Here is a 16,507-nt window from a genome sequence, read left to right on the forward strand (position 1 = left end):
AGTTGAACTTTAAACAAATACAATGACAAATGAAATATCTTTTCAATGAAATTCGAAATTTTTCAGTTTATTGTTTCTGGCTTTGTTGACGTAACTAAACTACATTATTGTTAATCCACACTATTGTTAAATTAACATAATTAAGTTTTGCAAAACCTGGTTTTTAGCAATACAAACTTTCAAAATGGCATCTTCTCAGCCTGATTTCGATGGGAAAGTCAACAAATTAATTGTGGAACATACAGAAGATGACAATTCTATAGTAAGATTGTCCCCAACAAAAATTCAGACACTCGGCATTTCCCAACACGTACGTTTAAGAGGCAGGAATGGCAGAAAAACGGTTTGCATAGCCTTGGCAGATTCAACCTGTCCAATGGATAACATCAGAATGAATGAATACGTAAGAATAAATTTACGAGTCAAAGAGGGAGATATCGTCACAATTTATACCGTAAATAACATCGATTACGGAAAAAGAATTCATGTTCTGCCAATCGAAGATACAATTCCGGCAGTGAATGGTCAACTTTTCGACGATTATCTCAAACCATACTTTCAGGGGGCATATAGACCAGTATACAAAGGAGACTTGTTTCTTATTAAAGGCCCTCGAGGAAATGTCGAGTTTAAAACAATTGCGGTCGATCCCGATCCCTTTTGTATCGTCGCGCCGGAAACAATCGTATATTATGAAGGAAATGCGATCTTAAGAGCAGAAATAGAAAAAGAAATGAATGCTATTGGATACGACGATATCGGTGGCTACGGTTCCCAACTATTATAAATTAGGGAAGTAGTCGAATTATCTCTGAAATATCCAAGTATATTTAACAACATGGGAATTAAACCGCCGCGAGGTGTTTTGATGTACGGACCACCCGGAACCGGAAAAACTTTGATGGCCAAAGCAATAGCTAATGAATCGGATGCACACTTTTTGTTAATAAACGGTGCCGAAATTGTAAGCAAATTCTCTGGGGAATCGGAGAAAAATCTTCGATTGATATTTGCTTATGCCGAAAATCACGCTCCGGCAATAATATTCATTGACGAGATAGATGCCATTGCACCAAACAGAAACAACGTGGAGGGACAAGTAGAAAAGCGAATCGTTTCCCAATTTCTCACATTATTGGACGGTGTGATGGAAATGAACGGAGTGGCTGTAATTGCCGCCACAAATTGCCCGAATAGTATCGATCCCGCTCTACGTCGAAGCGGAAGATTCGATCGAGAAATATACTTTGGAATTCCGCAGGTAAATGAGAGATTAGAAATTCTTCGTATCGCAACGAGAAGAATGAAGTTGGCCGAAGATGTCAACATAGAAGAGCTTGCGAGAGAAACGCACGGATTCGTTGGCGCCGATATTCACTCTCTCTGCAGAGAAGCCGTATTCCATCAGATAAGAGAAAAGATATGTCTCGATGACATTGAGGATGGACTAACGGACGAAGTTATAAATTCTCTGTTCGTGACAATGAATGATTTTAGATCTGTTTTAAAAAATATATGTCCAAATGTGCTGCGAGGATGCGTAGTCGAAAATCCTAACGTGTCTTGGGAAGATATTGGAGGTTTAGAAGACGTTAAGAGAGAATTGCAAGAATTAATCGAATATCCGGTAAAATTCGCCGATAAATTCCTAAGATACGGATTGTCACCCGCTCGAGGATTTCTGCTATTTGGACCTCCGGGATGCGGAAAGACCCTTTTGGCCAAAGCGATGGTTTCCAGCTGTGGAGCAAATTTCATCTTCATTAATGGCCCGGAGCTTTTGAGCAAATGGTTCGGCGAAACAGAAGCCAACGTGAGAGAAGTCTTCGACAAAGCTAGAAGAGCCGAACCCTGCATGCTCTTTTTCGACGAAATCGACTCCATAGCTAGAAATCGCATTAATTATGGCGGAGACAACGCAACGTCCGATCGTATTCTTACGCAAATATTGACAGAAATGGACGGAATAAATGTGAATAAGAACATATTTTTCATGGGCGCCACTAATCGACCGGATGCCATCGATTCTGCCATTCTGAGACCCGGACGTTTAGACGAAGTAATTTATGTTCCATTACCCGATCGATCGGCCAGGAAGAGCATTTTGACGGCTGCTCTGAGAGGATGTCCGCTAGCGAGCGATGTCGATTTGGACTCGGTCGCTAGAAACACGGATGGATTAAGTGGCGCAGATTTAAGTCAGGTTTGCAAAAATGCTTGTAAATTAGCTATAAAAGAGGATATTGAAAATTCAGAAGCAGACAAGGATTTCATTGCCGAGATTGAAATGCGTCACTTCCAAGAAGCAATGAAGAAAACACGACCTTCCGTTAATAGTGAGGATCTTCACAAATATGAAGAATTTCTCTACAAATTTCGAAATCAAAAAGATTATTACGTTTAGATCTAACAGATTGATATTCATTATGGATAAAAATTTTGAGTGATTAAATCTTTATTCTAACTTCATTTTTCGATCTATTTAGTTTTTATTTAATTATCTAAAGTAAAATAGAAAGTTAATTGAAAACGGTCGTTCATTGAAGGCCGAGACGTTTCCTGCGTGAACGTGCTGGTCTGGGATCCGGGTTCGAGTTCGGGTCGAAATCCGGATCTGACAAAGCTTTGTAGGAGGTTTGATCAAGATATATCAGGCCCTATCGACAATTCGTATGGTTAACCGTACATCAGGAATGAAGGTGTATTACCGTAGGAAATACACCTTCATTCCTTGTAAATTAAGAAGATGCACTTACTTCATTCAACTTTTTTTCAAAAGTTCTTATAATTTTGTTTAAAAGTTTATTGAATTGAATTAAAAGTGACTGAGAGGTCTTAAATGATCTTAAATTTATTTTTTTTTTTTTTTCGGAATTACGAGGATCATTGATGTGAACCGTTAATAGAGAAGAATCTTATGTAAGTTCGCCGAAATGGGGGGAGTTTTTATTCCCAACCGTCGGGATGGCTAAGGGCTATACGCATGTGGGTGGCGGTTTTGAGGAGGCAGAAAAACAAGCGTTTCACGTAGAAACCGTTTATTTATGTCGAAAATGCTTACATAAATTTAGCGATGGTCCTTAAGTTCAGAGCCTTAGGTTGTTTTCGGTTTCGGTCTTGTCCTACGCTGGAGGGGCCTCGCAGCAACGTCAAGTTAAAAGTTCGAAATCTGAAGAGACAGCGCACAAAAGATGAACGGAAACACCACTAAATGGAAGTAAACCAACACAACAGGTGTTTTCTACAGAGGGCTCTTCTTTTTGTCCTTGACATCGGAGGCTTTATAATTTTCTCGGGATCGAATCATCGCTAATTGGCTAACTCTTTTCCTCCTCGCTTCCCAATTGGTATCCCACCTGTCTCCAGGTGTAAATGGAGCTTCGAATAGGTCGCAGGAAAAGTCGGCAAGAGAAGGTTTACCCGACACCGTCTCCTACGCTCATTTTGATATATTTTTTTTTTTTCTTTCTAGTTTCGTTTTGCTTTCTAAACTGCGTCTTAAATTTTTAATATTTTTTTTCTAAATTTTCTTTACCTAAAATTTTGCTTTTCCCATTACTCTTTATGAGCGTCGACATCAAAGTTCGGCTTCTCTAAAAACAAAGGTACAGTAGATGTCATCTATCAGGTCGTTAACTACATCCACCAGGCTACACTCAGGTTTTCTTTTAGACCCTTTGGGGGACTAAGGCCTTGCAGCATAAAAACTGCACGCCAACATCAAACATAGAGGGTACTGCAGGCATATGTACGCCGTTCAGAGGGATCCTACCTTTCTCTACTGTCTATCTCCTCTCCCTCCTTTCCCCCTTTTCACTTACCCTCTTTTCTGCCGACTAAACACTTCGTGTACAGCCGATGTCTTTCTTGTATGTGTGTTATGTCTAGTTAAAAAATCAATCAATGTAACAAGTCTGTTGAGTAAAAGTTGTTTTGCCCCAATTATTTTTGCCTTTTACCAATTAATTACCTTCATTCTCTGGTAGTTGTGAACGGTTATCGGGAATACGGTTCAAGTAAGTATATACAGTTATTAAATTAACGAGCATGGTCATTTTTTATGGTTGCATTTTATTATTATTATTTTTTTAACTCTCTGTCGTGGATACTCGTAGGACCCTTCTTTCTCGTCTATCATCGGTTCGGGCAGACTCGAAATCCTGAACAGACATCCCAAGAAAAATTCTTGAGGCCTTTGATCACTAATTGGTTCTCACCACGTCAGCCATGATTACTTTTTAGCAACATTAATTTAGCAAATCTGCCTTCGAAAGTGATATTAGTTTGAAGAGGAGACAGTTTTATATATTTAAAAAATCCAGCAACGAGTTGCTTAATTTTCCGGACAGCATCCGTCTGTCGTGATGTTTTATTCTAAAAACTTTTTATATTTTTAATTATTATAAAATGGCAAAAAGCTTAATTTTCAGGGTAGGAATGGGTTTTATAAAAAAAAAAAAAATTGCAAATGCTAATAACGAGTAAAATCGTCACGACCAATCAATTCAGTCCGACCCTACTCAAGATACGAACACACGACCCCTTTATCTCCACCCCGTCGACATTTAATCTCCAAATTTTAATAGCATCAATATTACTAATACGTGAACTTCCCTGCAAAATTTCAGAAATTTTTGATAAAAAGCATGAGTAATTAAGCTTCAAAGAGGGTGAACAAAATCGTGCTTCCCACATATACACTAATACGGAACTCTCCCCCCCACACTTTTTTTTTTCATTTCGCGACGTTTCAAAGTCTTCTGAATCCAAAAATGTAAAAATCTTGGGGGCATTTTTTGACCACCTCCATGATTTCCCTCTGTTATATATATATATATATATAACAGCCGGGAAAATAAAAACGAGATCAGCGAGTTTATAACAGTCGTAAGCTTTACGTTGGAGGTATGATTTTCAATTTTTCTACATCTCTCTGTATTTCTGTTATGGTATAGTACAGGGCAAATGATAATGATAAAGTAAAATTTTGCTGCAATCTTACGTTAGACGGTTGATTCCATGACTTAAACGAATGCTCGGTGTTCAGACTGCTCTTATTTCTAGAGATAATTTAAGATTAAATTCAGGAATTGTTGTATCTTTTGTATTAATGCTGTGTTGTTTCTATTCACAGGCCATTCCATATACAAGAAAAATGTTAAGTACTGTAATATATTTTAAATTTGTATTTAGTATTCAATCACTCCTCCTTTGGTTTGGTTTCTTAAATAAAAGTTGCCAGACATGTAATATATTCTGAGAAGAGCAATAAACTTTAATATAAACAAGATAAAAATACATTTATACTTACATAAAGGTGATTGTTAAGTTTTATATACAGTATACAGTTCACAAAATGAAGAAGATGCAATTGGTTTGTTTTTCGTTAATCATTATTTTGTTTGTTTTTTCGTATCGTGCCAGTTCCCATTTACCAATTTCTGAAGTTACTTCTAATTTACAAATGATTGACAATTTACTTCAAAAAGGTAATACGTTTAATTATAAAATTAGGATTAAATTATGTAAAATGTATCTTTATCAATTAACAGTTATAGAATACGTGGAGAAAAGTAAGGATCCATACCAGGGACCAATTGACTGCAAACACGTTCAATCTAATGGCAATAATAAATCTGGTATTTATAGAATTTGGCCTTTAAATTGGATAACTGTTGGAAGTTTTCTTGTTTATTGCGATATGGAAATAGACGGAGGAGGGTGGACGGTAATAGTCTATATTAATTTTCAATTTGTTTAATTAAACATCTAATATATGTTTAAAATTAAATTATAAATGATATTTTAGGTTTTCCAAAGAAGAGGGGATTATAAACAACCTAAAGATTATTTCTTTAAAGACTGGGAGCAATATTCATTGGGATTTGGTAAATTAAATGAAGACTTTTGGCTAGGTGAGTGATCTGAAACTAGTTTTCTGATAAAGTATGAACAAATATTTAATTTGATAACCTTAAATGTTAAAGTTTAATAGCTAAACGTTTATTTAACATATATAGGTAATGACAAAATATTTGCTTTGACAAATCAAGCAAACTATTCTCTGAGAATCGATATGAAAGACTTAGAAGGAAATAAACGATATGCATTTTATAAAGAATTCTGGATCGAAAATGATAAACAACGGTATAAATTGCATGTTTCTGGTTTTGAAGGAGATGCAGGTAAAAACTTTTATTATAATAAAATAGAAAAATATTTTCGTTTATATAGTGTAAATGTTATTTTATTTTTATCTAAATATTAACTAAACTTAACACATAAGAGCATAAATAAATAGTAAAATTTATAAATTCATCTCTAATTTTTCATCAGTTTTCTTAAAGCTATTACTTAAAGAGAAAATTCGGTTAATGTTATCTATGGTTCCAAAATGGCGGCTCGTCTCTGATTCCAGCAAATAGAAGAAAAGAAACAGCGGGAACGCACGTTCTAACTTAACTTAACCTATTCTAATAATTTTGTTGGTAATAATTATGGTAATTTATTAGAATAGGTTAGGTTAGGTTCAGTGGCGTTGCCAGTGGCGTTCCACCGCTTCCCTTGTATTTTCTAAAATATAAATTCATATCGGGCGATTATTTTCATATTTTAACGTACTTTGAATTAATTAAAATTAATATTTTATTATAACCGCATTATGTATCTTATTACAAATTTGTTTACTACATGTGAAAAAAACGATAAGATTGCTATTGTATATTCGAATATCAGTGGCGGAATGAAAGCGCTGGAATGTCGAAACAGGTCAGCTTCCAAGCAGCAGATTATAGGCATTGGTGCATGCGCTTTACATAGCACCAACCTCACAGGCACGTCACTGGATGTTACACACGTATAACGCTTCCAATGTTTCTATCTAGGACCGGTTCTGGGCTGTTAGCTGCCTGCCTGCTAGATATTCGGCCGCCCTCACCCCATTATGTGAATCATGAGTAGACTAGATTTATAACTTAACCCAACCGATAAGAGTTTACTGGCATGTTTTTATTCTAGTTCTGTATAGTTGACAGGAATTTTTAAAAAATCCATTAAAATATTTGATATATTTATTCTGCGTTTATTCTGCTCTCCCATCTCATATTACTTACGGATTTCAATGTTAAACCGGTGATATTACGATTTAGTATGTCCCATCTACAAGGGGATGCAGAAAAAACGTGTACAATTCTTGTATAATGTTAAAAAAATTAACTGTTACTTTGGCAGCATCATTTACAACCAAATTTAATGAATGAAACGCACAAGGTACAAAAAAAGCCCTAGAATTTATTTTTCTTAAATTTACGATTTATGTATCCGTTGTCATAAAAATTTGTCTTTCCAATGTTCTCCCAAGACTGCAGATATTCAAGTACAAAGTAACTGGTTTCAACTTATTTCTACTTAAGAAGTTAAATAATTAAGCGATTAGGGAATTAGGTACATAAATAAAACCCTGATGAAAGAGCCGAAATTTTACTTAAACAGAAGCTTAACCGAACCAATCTCTTGCAGAGTACAGTGGGGACTGATCTCTTCATAATATTAGATGTAATAAAGACAGAAACTGTTCCAGTTCAATGAGAGTGACCGAAAAGTTGTAAATTTTGGAAATTTTCGTGGACACTTGGTCATAAAACGAATTAGTTAGAAAACGAACGACGGATATGGTGAGAAACGTTTAAAATTTACAACAGTCCTGTCGCATCCTTTGAGATATACTAGTGATGCGACAAAAGAGGCATTTGACATTGACCAGTATCGGCACCCTCGGGATTTGGCAACCCGCGTGCATGCACGCGCCGCACACCTACCAGGACGTCTCTGATTCCATTCATTAGCCACTCGTAGGGAGCTATTTCACTAAGTGGATTGTTTTAAGATTTAAAAAGTAAAGAATATTTTGTTATTTTTATGTACGTTTCTTCACAAAGTTATATTTAATTATAAGTTTCTTTAAAAGTATATTCATACCTAGTACAAAAAAATTCTTCAATTGTATGTATATTCATCACACATTTTGTTTTACCAAGTAAGTTTTTTTTATAATTTTAATTTTAGTCGTTATATCGTGGCTAGTGATTAAAAAATTTATTTTAAAAAGGTTTGGCTCGAGACCATATAATGAAAAAGAAAACACTATTAAAAGAGAAAGACCAATGCCTAAATTAAATATAAATACGTCAACAAAAAAATTTCGACATTTTGACGATAAAATTTATGACGAATGACGATTCTTTCGTAAAATTGAAACAATTTGGAAATCAAAGCGGAATAGAATTTAACATTGGTAGACAATATAAAATAAATATTGAAAATTATAACAAGATAATTACGATTAATAGATATATCTAAATTAATAGATGTTATATGTTCTCAAAGCAAGAATTGGCATTCAGAGGGCGTAGGGAATTTATTGAATCTAATAAGAAAGTTTAATATAATTACTTCTGTTATTATTAAGTACGTCAGATAATCTATTAAAAATACATTTAAAGAAGTATACGGTTTTTACTGGCTTATCGAACAAACGAATACGAACGGGCCCTGACGCGCAATTAATTGATTGCCCCTGTAAGTCGGCTTCTTACAGAAACACAGCTTCCCTATCATCAAATGTCACGGCATGCCACTGGTTAGGTTAGAACGTGCGTCCCCACTGTTTCCTTTCTTTTATTTGCTGGAATCAGAGACGAGCCGCCATTTTGGAACCATAGCCTAACATTAACCAAAAATTCTAATGATTCTAGTATGCTTATCTATACGTATATACGTATATACGTATATATACTTATATATAGACAAAATATAATTTTATATATATATATATATATTGTTATTGTTAGACAAAATTATATTTTGTCTAACAATTAATTTAAATTAACTTATATGTTTTCTTTCGAAAGATATTATACTTATTACTGCATTCGCTATTTATCCTATTCAATATTACTAATATTGATTCGATTTTTTTACAATTTATTCTATTCACTTACTATTTATTTAGGCTAATACACTACTTTTCTAATTAGTCTACTAGAAATTAAATCATTACTTTATGCCTGATTTTGTTATTTTTAGGAAGTAAACAAGTCATAAGGCTACTTTGTATAAACGAAAATTTGAAGATGAGTTATCTTTAGCATCACATTTCCTTAACAAATGTAGAATTTCCTTTAAAATTTACATAAAATCTTGTGTTCAGAGTTTGGCTCCGTCTCATAACACTGTGGTGTCTTGTGACACTAGTAATCAGGTTGCTCGCACCTGTTTTAAATTATTGTATAAAAATTATAAACATAGTATATTAAGTAAGATCATATCACTATTACAAAATTAAATTAATTCTCCTGGAATGTCTTTGTTATTTCGTTGAAATGCTACATTTAAATGATTTTAATGAGTGTCAAAAGAATGCAAGTAATAATCACATGCAGTTCGTATAACATGTGACTCTTTTCTCTTGCCAGCTTCAACTCATGTAAATTTAATTATATCACAAAATAAATTTTAATCTATAAGTATAAAGAGATAAATACTTTAAAATTAATTTTAAAGTATTTATGGTATATTATTAATTAATTGATTTTTTTTAAAGTTTGTATATTATAATTTTCGTAATAAATTTACAATAAATAATTTTTTAAATATACAATCAAACCTGTTTTTATGCGGGGGATAGGGACCGCATTAAAAAAAACGCATTAAAAAAATCTCACGAAACTTCACGAATGGCTGTAAATAATAGTTTTCGCGACACAATTAAAAAATATTTTTTTTATGCGGTCAAGAGGGACCGCATAAAAAAAGTCTCACATAGAAAATAACTCAAAACCGTACGAAATAGAATTTATTGACAACAGATGTCAGCACTTGACTGCATCGTCTGGTCTATCGTCTGTTTTACATATTTTTGTCCAGGTGGTGTTTTGTTGACTTAAAAAGTAAATTATTTCATTTTTCGCATATTCATGCAATAATATTACTATAATAAGTGCATTTATGCTATAATAAGTTTATTTAGCTATAATAAGTCAACGTAAGACATGACGAATCGCACGAGACTAGTCGCCAACTATACCGCACAAATTAAAAATTCGCATTAAAAAAATCGCACATAAAAGGAGCGCATAAAAACAGGTTTGACTGTATTTTAAAAAATTAAAAAAAACTAAACTCTTTTATTGGTCGTTTTCCTGATGGTGGGAGTGGGCCACCCTTCTAAAACATTAAAATGCGTAGTCATTGGGCTTTTGTTTGTTCTCAAAGTTTCAGACTTCTTCTATCTTAATTAGAGATGGATGAAATTTGAGTTGCGAGATTTAAGGACGATACAAAGTTAAATAAAATAGTTTAAAAATTATATATTTTTTCATAATTTTTCTTGGCAATGTAATAAAGTTCTTATAATAAAATTATCATATAAGAATTTTCTAATTTACTTATATACTTGACAATGTATTTCAATTACAATATTGTTAATACTTTATTGCAGAATGCTTTTTTAAAACTTACATCACATCATTTCTAATTCTGATATCACATAATTTTATTTGTTTATTTCTTTTTCTCTAAAAGATTATTCTAGATGTAAATGGAAATTTGCTTTAAAAAATTAACATTAGTCAAATTAAGCTTATTTAATTATGTAAATGAAATTTTGCTTTTAGGTGACTCCTTCAGTGGCCTGAATGGCATGAAATTTACTACAAAAGATAATGATAATGATATCTGGCATAAAAATTGTGCTGAAGCATTTAAAGGCGGCTGGTGGTATTCTAAATGCCATGGATCGAATTTAAATGGACTTTATTTGAACGGATTCCATTCTACATACGCTGATGGAATCGAGTGGTCGACTTGGAAAGGTTCTAATTATTCATTACCCGAAGTAGATATGAAAATACGAAGAATAAATTAGAAATATAAATAAATAATAAAACAATAGACAAAAATTTTGAATTAAATTTTTAACAGAGATTTTTGTAAACTATATTTTAAAAATCCTCATTTTTTAACTTCGGATATTGAGCTGATAAAAATCCAAGAATGAATAAACGATTAAACATTCTGTGTAATAGAAAAACGCTCAAAAAAGAAGGAAAAATGAAGACTTTCCTTCTTTTTTTGAGTGTTTCTTCTATTATAAAGAATTTTTAATTACAAATAACGATATTATAAAATAATTTATATTCGATTAAGAGTGATTCAACGTTAATTGCAATATGTATGTTTGTTTGTTTAGTAGATAGGAGCGGTTTGTTCTGATAATTAAAAGTTCCCTGCGAGATTATTACAAGAACTCGCGACGTGTTTAGCGTAGAAAATTATGTAGGACAATAATATTATTTGGTTGGTTATTAGTGAAGCATTTATTAATATAAACATTTACATCTCAGAGTGTAAATGACCGATAAGAAAGTTTCTGGCACTAGCATCACTCGTTCGATATGATCGAACGAGTGAGTCATGGGTTGGAAAATTTCTATTTCTAATAACTGAAAATCGATTAGAATTAGGAAGTAAAGTTATCTCCAGTGTAGAAATGATCTACGAATAAAAATATTATTAAAAAGTTTTTATTTTTTATTTTGAGATCTCGATTTTTAAAATCTGTAATAGACGACGACTTTAAAAATTCGTAGAAAATTGCTACATTTCAGAATTTTAAAAATCAAATTTACGTTAATAAAAGAATTAAAATTTTTCTATTAATCATTAAAATTCTAAAGCAAGAAATTGCTGAATCTAGCGTAGTTTTCGAGAATCTCTTGAAACGAATTTTTCCACAGAAAAAGTATTGTTTTTAACGCCATTTGCAGGAAACGGCGTGCATAACTGAAAGTTACAATCAGCTTTAAGGCTTTCTAATCTTACGAAATGATAAAAATTCTTAATAATAAATAACAATAATTTACAGTTTAATCAATTTTAATCATAAAAATTTATCTATTTATCGAATTCGTGTTTGAATAGTCGGATATTTTTAAATATTAGAAATAGTTTTTTGTGTACTTGTTTTGTAATAAATAGCCTTGAATTCAATCTCGTTATTAAATAGGGTTTTATCAATGTATTCGACTAAATAAACAACGTAAGTAGGTGTGTATTCGGAATTCAGTTTGAACGAGCAAGAATGTCTTTTGAACAACTCGTATCGTCACACTCTTAACGTCACTATTACTTTTTAATTCTTATCGTTTATACACGCAATATTTGTTCGTTTAAAGTTTGGAATTTTGGAAACAAAAATCCTTAATTCAAATGTTTAAGAATATACGGTACGTTCATATAATACGCACTTTACCAGATAAAACTTTGTAAACGTCCTGAAAAGATAGCCGAAGCTTGTACAAAATCAATTAACTTTACTTATATTTCATTGGAACTTTATGAAAACAATAATATTCTGCCTTACAGGTAAGCGGAAGGAATATTGTCGTTGATACGTTCTTGGAGACTGATTTTATGGGAGGTATAATAGAACATTTTACCTTGAGCTTACTGATATAAGTGAAAGTTAAGTTCTACGCCATACTTCTGATCAGAAGAAAAAATCATTGCCAAACTTCTAAATAAAGACCAAAACATTTCTAATATTATTATTAAACATCGAAATGTATATAAAAAGTTTTCACTCCTTCAGACACTATGAAGCGATTTTTTCAGGATGAGTAAACGTCTAGAATGGGTGGTAGTGAGCTACCTGTTATCAGAAGATGCTATAAATTATATAATTCTTCGTAGTTTTTCACCAGGGAAATTAAATCGAGTTGCCATGGTAAGAAATGTGCACAAATTAAAGCGTTCTCTTTTAAAAAGGAAAATAGAAAAGCGACTTGTGTTCATAAATATAATATCAGGAAGTTTGAAATCCCAGGAGCTAGGCATCTGGTGTTAAACAGGCGGACATTTTAGTTGCCCCGGCCGGAACTGATTTTTCCTCACATCAACGTTATAACGAAATGACGCTGTGCACTATGTACAGTACAGTACATACAGGGTGATTGTAATTAAAACCCTCCCCATTCAATGCTGAAAGATGCGACCAAATTTGGTATGGTAACATTTTAAGACATACGAAAGACATTTCCGCAAAAATGTACTAAAACTCACTATATGGTACTTTGGCGCTGAAAGGAACAAACATTTTACTTATACAAAACACTCGTGCTATACAGAGATCTTAGCAATACAAAAAATGTTGCTCGATGTAATCCCCATTCTAAAGAAGTAAAATGATGGAAAACTGAATTCGGTGTGTTCAATGGTCGACTCTGAACACTGCCTGCGAAATTCCCATTCTGTGAAAAGCATGACAGAATGAGGAAGCTATGAACCCAAATAAGGTACGTGATGGGATTATGGCCAACTTGACATGGTCATTTGTCAGTGCTGAATGTAGTTCATATGGAAAATGAAATATAGCGTTAGTATAGTTTTCCCACATGTGTCTAGAGTCTAGACTCTAGACACTAGCGAGTTCTGCATAATTTACAGTTGGCAAAGAGCGGGAAGAACATCGTGTCACCATCATTTTTGGAAATTATGTTGCTTGAAGTATGCGTTTCTTATTGATGTTTTACTCAGGAAAGGTCGTATTTGTTCTTATCTGTCCAATGGTTTTATTCACTGGGCCACTAGTGGACGTTCTGACTAAAAACGATTAATTAAAAAAAAGAGTACTATTTATTTTAGACAGTTTTAGAGTGTATTTTTTCCGATTACACTTATCATTTTGCAACGTTGCAAAATGATAAGTGTAACTCCTTCAAGAATATACAGTTTTGAAAAATGAGGTCTGGTTGCAGTTAGCCAATAATATGATAAGAAAGAATAGAAAGAATACGTTGCCCAATGAAATCACTTATACGAATATGTTTAACAAAAATAATAAATTCTAAATTTTAATTGCTTAATTGCTATGATTATTTCTGTAATTCCTTTGTAATATTGTAATTTTTAAAAAAATCTTTGTTACTTTTTTGTTACAACTAATAATTTTTATTTCGTTTATAAATTTTTTGTAGATTACTTTTGGATCGTTGTTTGTTTTTCTGATTTGTTCGATATTAAATTTGCTTACAACAAAAAAGAATTAATATATTTTAGCTATCTTTAATATAGTGTTTTCTAACGAGCAAATATTTATCGTGACATTGTCACATCGACATCCACATTATAACATTGTGACAATGCCGGGCTGCAATTTTTAATCATATTTTTAATTTTACACTACAGTACTTGCTCTCCACCTCAAATTAGTAGTGTAGTGTTTTGCCCCCGTACATCACACTTTTCCTGTTAGCAATGGAGTCACGTCAGTCATTTATGTATCTATCTTTTCAGGGAAAAATTTTGAATTAAAATAAAGTGTTTTTCAATTTACATTAGATGTTCGTATAGTTAATCGGGGTCTCCCGCCACTATGAGTTCCATATCTGGTCTCGGTGATCATCTATCTAACACCGTTCTCAAGATTAAGGAAGGACAGACAGCCATCCAGACGAACGGCAGTGGGAATTTATAATTCTACAATTTTTTCAAATTGCAGTCCAACAATTTAAAATTTAAAATTAGCAATTTAAAAATTTTTAATTCCTATACCATAGAGGCTAGGACTTAAGCATTGAAGGTCTTTCACATATTTTGCTTATGAGACTAAAATTTCTAGTTATGCTACTGGCTAAATGAGAATCTCTTAAAGACTGTAAGATTGATATATTTTATAACGTTATAATCAATTTTAAATTAATAAATAGGCTGAAGAGAGCAGAAAAGGCCAAAATGTATATCCTTAGCTTCCCCAGTTTAAAAAAATAATTCTCGAGTAGAGTCTGGCTTCCTAAACAAGTTCTAAAAAGATATAACGTACATAAGTTCTAAAAAACAGAATACTGTTTTAAAAAAATTGCCTGGACGAATTTACTTTAACAGAAAATTATATTTCTTGAGACTATACGTGCAGGATGAGTCAATTTCTTTCGGTCCCTTCACACGCTGTTGAGGTAATATCAATTCCACGGCGGAGTCGACCTTTTATTGTAGACTACTCGTCCTCCATACAATGCAAAAAAGTTAAAATAGTTCTCTAGCGGTGGAACAAAGATAAAATTAATAAATACGTTTAAAAAAAATTGTTATTACCTATGGAATTGTTATTACCTCAATAGCGCGTGAAGGGACCGAAAGAAATTGATTCATCCTGAATGTATAGTCTCATATAACAGAGTTAGATGAAAGATAAGACTAGATGTGGAAACCTTAGGGCTGATGGCCCCGATTAGTTACTATATACGAACTTCGGGATGCCACGTTATTTCAATTTAAAACTGCCCCTGAAAGTAGTTAATTGATGATCGGCATGACTCTACTATTAAAGGAAATGTATGATGTACAGGAGCAAGATACTACTAGCAATTTGAGATGAAGATTATATATTTTAAATTAAATAAATTAAAAATATGATTAAAAATTGCAGCCCGGCATTGTGACGATGTCATAATAAATTGCTCGTTTCATTTTTGATTCGTTCCGCCTGGTGAGCACTAAGAGAACCTTTTTAATCATCTCCATTATGGATTCAGCCAGTACCACAATTAGGTTTTCATTCAACTCCTGAATTTCGTTAAAATAATTTAGAATATAAATATTTTGTGGTTCGGTAACAAGACCAAAAAATTCGTCAGAAATAACTGCTGCAAAGCCAATTCCGAAGATTATAATACCTTTACTTTTAAGTTCGTTTGCGATTAGAACTTGATCGCCTCCTTCGTTGCTTCGACTGCCATATATTACAAATATAATTCTATAATGTACATACATAAAATTAAAATTTTAATTTTACTATAATTCAATATAAAAAAAAACTTTGTCAATATAATTTTAATTTATTCGTTTATATTTTCAAATTTAACAGTTATTAGTTCGTAAAACCAAAAACTTTTCTTTCGTAAAAAAAATGAATCAAAGTTTTCTCGAAAACAGCTCGTAAAACGAAAATTCTTTTAAACAGGAATTTAAATTACATTAATTTTAACGAGAAAAATTATATATTCCCTATCCAAGAAATACCCTATTTATCCAAATATGCTAAACACTAGACGAATACTACTCCACAATCGTCACTAGGAATATTGTGGGGTATGTGCCACCCCGTGTGATAACTCTTGGGGCAATAAAACCATATTATTTATTTACTTTAAGATATAATAAGGTGTTTCAAGTAGAATAAACAAAACAATAACAAACGAAAATTGATTTTATTTATTTTAATGTGAACATTAACATTTCAAAGATGGTTTTTTTCATTGTAAGGCGAGTTGGACAAAAATACCTTAAATGTGATATACATTTTGTACACACTGAATATACAAAATTTGTATTAAAAAAAAAACAGTTTACAGGAGAAAAAAAGCACTTTTTCTAGTGAATGAATTCCTTCAAGTCTTGATGGAACGCATATCAATTTTACAATAAAATGGTAAAAAAGTCACTAAGTTAC

The 16,507-nt window shown here is 32.5% G+C and overlaps 1 protein-coding gene and 1 pseudogene across 1 annotated transcript; both read left to right on the top strand.

Moving 5' to 3' along the window:
• Positions 1-184: 184 nt before the first annotated feature.
• LOC136975194 (transitional endoplasmic reticulum ATPase pseudogene) lies at positions 185-2,434 on the top strand (annotated as a pseudogene).
• A 2,933-nt stretch (positions 2,435-5,367) lies between these two features.
• Positions 5,368-10,958, top strand: LOC136975165 (techylectin-5A-like). Its single transcript, XM_067270205.1, has 5 exons — positions 5,368-5,489; positions 5,553-5,728; positions 5,810-5,915; positions 6,021-6,185; positions 10,674-10,958. Exons 1-5 carry the CDS (start codon positions 5,465-5,467, stop codon positions 10,922-10,924), a joined length of 723 nt encoding a protein of 240 aa, XP_067126306.1. The 5' UTR covers positions 5,368-5,464; the 3' UTR covers positions 10,925-10,958.
• The last annotated feature ends 5,549 nt before the right edge of the window (positions 10,959-16,507 follow it).

This window comes from Centruroides vittatus, unplaced genomic scaffold (assembly GCF_030686945.1).
Source record: "Centruroides vittatus isolate TY-2023 unplaced genomic scaffold, ASM3068694v2 contig_364, whole genome shotgun sequence".
Classification (NCBI taxonomy): Eukaryota; Metazoa; Arthropoda; class Arachnida; order Scorpiones; family Buthidae; genus Centruroides; species Centruroides vittatus.